This window comes from Pithys albifrons, chromosome 9, assembly GCF_047495875.1.
Source record: "Pithys albifrons albifrons isolate INPA30051 chromosome 9, PitAlb_v1, whole genome shotgun sequence".
Lineage (NCBI taxonomy): Eukaryota > Metazoa > Chordata > Aves > Passeriformes > Thamnophilidae > Pithys > Pithys albifrons.
In genome coordinates this window covers 26,029,160-26,035,478 of record NC_092466.1, presented here as the reverse complement: position 1 = coordinate 26,035,478, position 6,319 = coordinate 26,029,160, and the positions used below count along the sequence as shown (strand labels likewise).

General features: G+C 48.1%; 1 protein-coding gene across 1 annotated transcript; it reads right to left on the bottom strand.

The window, feature by feature from the left end:
* Positions 1-2,885: 2,885 nt before the first annotated feature.
* LOC139675456 (homeobox protein orthopedia-like) lies at positions 2,886-4,445 on the bottom strand. The gene is made up of 3 exons (XM_071563095.1): positions 4,241-4,445; positions 3,917-4,101; positions 2,886-3,821 (listed from the first exon to the last, which is right to left on the bottom strand). Exons 1-3 carry the CDS (start codon positions 4,443-4,445, stop codon positions 2,886-2,888), a joined length of 1,326 nt encoding a protein of 441 aa, XP_071419196.1.
* Positions 4,446-6,319: the final 1,874 nt, after the last annotated feature.

Below are 6,319 nucleotides of genomic sequence, written 5' to 3'. Positions count from 1 at the left end.
TGCTCTTGGATGAGGGGCTTTGTGCTGGTACCGAGCCCCTGCCCACAGGGACATGACCTGACATGCAGGGCGAGGGGCCGTAGGTGACAAGTGAGTCACTGTTTGATCTCAGGTCTGTGCCAACCCCCGAAGGTGAGTTACAAGTACAGGCCCTGCCTAATGAAGTGAAGAGCCCTCTTCCCTAGGGCGGCGTGAACCGGCGAGGGGCAGGGCTGCTAAAGAGGTGTCCCGTCGTGGAGTGCTCCCTCTGTGATGCCGACCTGGTCCTGCCTCCCGGGCAGGTGGCTTCCAGCGAGGATTTGCAGCTGCAGGGCCTGTGCCTGTCAGACTGCAGGAGGTGGCTTAGAGGAAAGGAACGTGATTTGCAGGATCCCACATAATGAGGAACTCAGGACGCCCAGACTGACTGTAAACCACATCGGTGAATTTGGGACCTCATCTCTCTTTGACAAGTTATGTGGAAGAAAATACAGTTTTCAATATTTAGCATGCAAAATTCTCTCTTCTCCTACAAAGGGGAGTGTTTTACAGGCAGTAGAAGAATAGTTCAGTACTCAACACACTTGGTTCCTGCCCCATCTCTTCCTCAGCATCATCTACTTGTATGACAGCAGTGATGCTTGTTGGCATGCAAGTCCAGGGAAAGCTACTGATACCATTGCTGGGAAAGTACCTCCTACATGTTGAAGAAGCATACGATTTCTGTTCTGGCATTCTCCACCTCGTAGCAAGGAGAGAAAAGACACAGGAATATCACTGGGGTGTTGCATCCAAATGCTCTGCACAGATTTGTCTTCTTTGTGAAATATATACTGGGTAGATAATCTTAAAAACAACTTGTAACAAAGAAACCAGTAATTTACAGAAGAGCTCTATTCTGAGCAGTAGGTAGCTCTGTGATAAGAAAATTAATTTTTTTCTTGTACTTACTCACAAGAAGTATTCAGAGTGTATTTGACTTTGTTAGAAATGTGAATTTGCTAATAAAAGATGAAGACCAGATAAAGGGGTTATAATGCAATGCCCATTATTATTAGAGCAGCCAGGACTGACAACTCAACACTAAACCCCTACCACAGCTGCCTCAGTGCAGCTTTGACAGAATAAGAATGTCTACAGCAATGGGGGAAAACAGCTGGATGCACTGCAGGACCAGCCTCGCCTGAGATCTGTAAGAGGAACCTTCCCATCACTTGCCTCAGGCCCCTGCCACACAGCAGGGGTACATTGGATCAGTAGGGAAGACATGACAGAAGACCCCGTGTTACCTGCCAGGTGCCCACTGATTCCAGGGAGAAACCAAATCCCATCCTTGTGGGTTAGTGTTGTGTATTAGTCTTTCAGATGTCCATTTTTCTCTTCCATTTTAGCTCACCCTTTGTGAAGTAAGGGTGTTCTGCTACACACTTTTGAGCCCCATTTTGTCTTTTTCATGGGTAAAATTATTCTTTTTCTGTCTGTTCCTTCTCATTAAGGAGGTCTCATGAGGGAGAGGATATATGTAAATAAATAAATAGATCTTAATGAATTTTATTTCAAAAAATTTATTAAAGGGGTCATAGGTAGATGTATATGCTCTCAGATACAGCCTCTTGTGTTCAAAGTGCCTGACAGCCATTGTCTGAAGCCGTGGTTCTGTAATACATGAGTGTGTTACATTCCTTCAGGTCAAGGCAGAAAAGTTAAAGCCACAGCTAAAAATTACTGACATAAGTCAGGTCTAATTTTCTGGACTTCTTGTGTACACATCTCCATAGAAAGCTTCTTCAGAGATACCAACTTTATTAATAAAATAATGGTCTGTGATTAAATTTTATTTTTGTTGTTTATTTCATTCTATAAACAAAGTAATTAAGTTAATAATATATATTAAACCTAGGCATACTGAAAGTGTTCCAGAGCCATATTTTAAACACAAAAAAGGATTTGCATGTAGTTTTCAGCATTCTAGGTCTTAATGCTGCTTTAAGACACAACCATGGCAGCTCTCCAGAGATACATGTGAAGAACACTTCCATGATTAAAGTGGTCTTCGAGATAGTCATGGATCTTTAGAATTCTAAAAATAGGCTCCATGTGCAAATGCAAATATGAAACATTTTTTTTTCTCTCCTGTGAGTGCAATTCTATAAGTTTATGCAGGTAGAAGACCTTCCTTTGGCAAACAGAACACCACAATTTGAAAAAAAAATAACTTGCAAGCAAATTATACAAAAGGAAATCACAAAAATATTGCCTTTTAAAAGGCTACATATGCAGTCATTTTCAAATGAAAACACTATACATTAAGTATCCAGGAAAAGACCATCAGTATTCTTTATCAGGAGCACACCTAAAAGACAAACACACCCAGTGAGCTGTCCCCTGACACCACCAAGGCTTTTCCCGTGCTTGTATCCCTCTCATGTTAAAGCTTTCCCTACTAAAAACTATAAATAAATCTGTTTGCTACAGATTTCTTAAGTCAAAGTAAGTGAATTACGACTAGAATAGAAGCAAAACTCAGTGCAGTAAGGCCACAAAAGCAATGCCATAGTCCCAGTTCTCCTGGCAGAATTAATCCAGCACAATCTGAACACAGAAAAATCTTCAGTACTGACATACTTGTAAAGATCAGACTGTGCATGCAAGTTAACCTGAGGCTGCCAATAACTAAATGTGCAGGAATACTATAAGCAGCTTGGTGACAGTTCCCCTGGGAGGTTATTCTCCTGTAGCCTTTGCTAATGTGGCTTATCTTTCTTTCCCTTCCAGACATGGCATGAAACTTGGAGCAAGCACTCCATGCTTAGACCTGAAAAACCACCAGCCACTTTGGACAACACTGCCAATTGAATGAAAAAACACATTCATTTTTCATCAGGCAAGCAGACCCCCTGCCAGTTTCATATGTTCTTATGTGACCCAAATGAACTCTGGCCACCAAAAGCAAAATAGAAATTTATAGGATCGCTCTCCTCCACATTTTGCTTATTCTCAAACAGTGAATCTAACCCTGTTCCCAAAATTTCATTTCTCATGCCCAGACAGTGAGGGTCATAGTTGTTTACTGCCTCCAGCAGCTGCTGCCCACACGATGGGGCTGGAGTGGCAAGTGTGCCTTGATACCCCCCTTCATGCTTTGGAAATACCGAAGGACTAGCGTTACTAGCCTCAAGCAGAGGTGAAATATGCCTCATCTGCTCATGCTCAAGCTTAGGTTCCCCTTCACCATAACTGAAAGTGGAGCCCTTTGTGAAGGGAGAAGTGTTTGACTTGTTATACAAATAGTTATCAACACCCAAGCCCTGGTTAGCATTGATGTAGTTTAAGACAGACCTCCCGTACATGTTCTCTTTTGCTGATGGGTATTGGTGATCTACACAAGCCTGGAAAACATCTGCATCAGAGTAACAGTTGTCAGAGAAATATTTCTTCAGATGTGGATATTCCTGTGCCTGCTGCACGGGGAGCGAGAACTGAGGGGGACTCCCCATGCTTCCAGCACCTGGTGGGACCCCTTTTCCCACACAGTCCAAACCAAAGTGCGCTGGGGTGTGACCTTGTGCTCCAAAAGTGTTATCCAAGCTCCTGAAATGCAGGTCGAGCCTTGAGTACGGCTGTCCCGAGCTGGACGGCGGCTGCCCACAGAAACTCTGGCTCCCTCCTGGCAGACCTGGCTGCGGACAGGGGAGGCTCCGCTCCGCCGCCGGGCCCTGCGGCGCCCCGGTCCGCTCCTGGCCGCCGCACCGGGACGGCCTGGGCTTGTGCGGCCTCGGGTAGGCGGCGGTTTCCTTCTTCTTGCGGTTCAGCTGCCGGGCTCTCCTGTTCTGGAACCACACCTGCGGGACCGGCAGAGATTGAGCGCCCGGACCACCGGGGAAGCTCCCCCGCCTCCAACCCGCCCGCCCTCCCCGACCCGTCCCGTCCCTCTCACCTGGATCCGGGACTCGGGGATGTCGGTCAGGTCAGAGAGCTGCTCCCGCAGGGCGATGCCAGGGTAGGGCTCCTTCTCGAAGGCGCGGACCAGCAGCTCCAGCTGGGCCTTGCTGAAGGTGGTTCGCTTGCGCCGGCCGCCCTCCCGTCCCGCGCCGGACCCGGCGGGGCGCCCCCAGGGCTCGCCTGGGAAGAGAGCGGAGAGTGGCGGTCAGCGGGTCTGCTGACCCAAAACAGCCTCGACACCACCACAACAGACACAACCACCACCATCACCGACACAAACACCACCACCGACATCGACACCACCACAGCCACCACCCACCACCACCATAGACACCATCACAGCGACCACCGACACCACTGACACCGCCGCCACCACCATCATCGAGCCCCTGCCACCCACCCTGTGCGCCCCGCGGCGGCTCACCGGCGAGTCCGGGGCTGGGGGCCAGGCTCTCGGGGCTCAGGCTCTCGGAGCTCAGGCTGGCCGGGGTCAGGCTGGCGGGGCTCAGGCTGGCGAGCTCCATGTGGCCGAGGTGTGCGGGCAGTGGGGCGGTTCCGGTCACTCCGCGCCTTTATGAGCTCTTCACCCCAGCCCTGACCGACCCCCACCCGCCCGGCCCGGGCCGGCTCCGCCAATGGGCCGGGGCCGCGGGTCTGCGAGGGTGACTCAGAACCGTCTTCCACACCTCCATTGTCATCCCATCACCAAAATATACATAATAAGGACTCGCCCTATCCACGGAGCCAAAGTGTCTCCCAGTGAAGCCCCCACTGCCACCTCGAACCCAGCCACCTTTCTTTAATTCAAAAAGAGTGGCTAATTTCATGAAGGAATCTTTCACCTTTGGTTCAGCCCTCTGAGTGGGCTCCTCTTTCTTTCTGCACCGCAGGTCCGGGGCTCTGCTGGAAACTCGGTGAGCCCCTGGGTAGAGGGAGGCCTCCACACCACCCTTCTCCCACAGGGAAACCATCCCAGCTCTTACTGCACCCGGGTGACAAGTCCTTGTCTTTCTCATTTGGTTACCCTGCCCCTATTCCCATCCATGGGACATTCACATCAACTTAACTGCAGTAAATAAAATGCTGGTGGCTTTACTAGACATTGCATCAATACCTGCCGTTCACAGTGAAGGACAAAGCCTCCCCCAGCACACTCTGGTGTCCCCCAGGAGTGACAGAACAGGCTCTTTCCTGAGCTCATGCTGAAAAGCTCAGCACAAGGTTTTCCTTTCCTAAGACAGCTTTCCCCCCCACACCAGACAGCTCTACTTATCCAAATCAGGTACAGAACAAGCACGATCTGTGCTATCAGCCCGAGGTGAAATCATGACTGTCATATTAATCCAAAAGAGAGGCCAGAAATATTATTTAAGAGAGTCAAGAGTGACATAAAGGACTTAAAGGGAGCAACAGTTGCAATGCTGAAAAGGATTAGATGTTAGAACAGAGGCAAATCAATTAATCAGTGTAATAATTTGTCAAATGAGGCCATTAATGGCTATCACTGAAGGTGTTCAAGAACAGCAGCATCATTACTTCATGTGTTTTTCATTTCAACACGTACCCATTCATTTTTCAGATCTGGGACCCACTCCAGCTTGCTCTGAAGCTAAAGGGTACGGGGACAAAGTGTGTGAGTTCTTACATTATTTGCATTCTGCAGGGACCAGTGCATCCACCATCCACGCTGCCACTTTTGGGTTGAGCTGCACAGGGGTTTTAAGATTACTCACACCACCACAACGCTTCACAGCAGAAAATTAATGTCCTTCCAGACAGGGATGACAGACATCCCCTGTGAGTCTAGTATTTCAGAGACTGGATTCCTTTAGCAGCTCTATCCATAAGGCGAGGTAAATGCCCTCAGAAACCACTTTACCTAAATATTATTTTCAAGCAGAAGTGCATGTGAAGACAGAATTTCAGAGGGATGACAGCATCATGTAGTACAAAACATCTGGAAACAATAGCTTGAAGCAATTCCTCAGTACTTCTCCCTTTTCTCCTACCATAGCATCCCCATAAGCACAGATACATCCCACAAGATTTCTCCTCCAGACCTCCAAGATAGTTTGGAGCTTTTCCTGTCCACGTTAACAGTAAAGTTTGTATTTAAGTGAAACTTGTCATGTGGGAAAAAATAAAAAGGGTGCCAGGGAGGCAAAGTGGTTCAGCAGTTCTAGGTAAAGTCAAGGTGTGCTGCTAGACCTTTGGCTTTATTTCACTTTTATTATTCAGATATGTATCTAGGGAGGGGTGGACAAAGGCTCAGACACAATAAGCAGACATATAAATCTCGGGGGCATAGTTTTATTGACAGTCTTCTCATTGCTGCTTTTTCTAAGCTTGCAGGGTTCAAGTCTACCTTGACATTAAGGGCCCACGTGGCTTTACACAG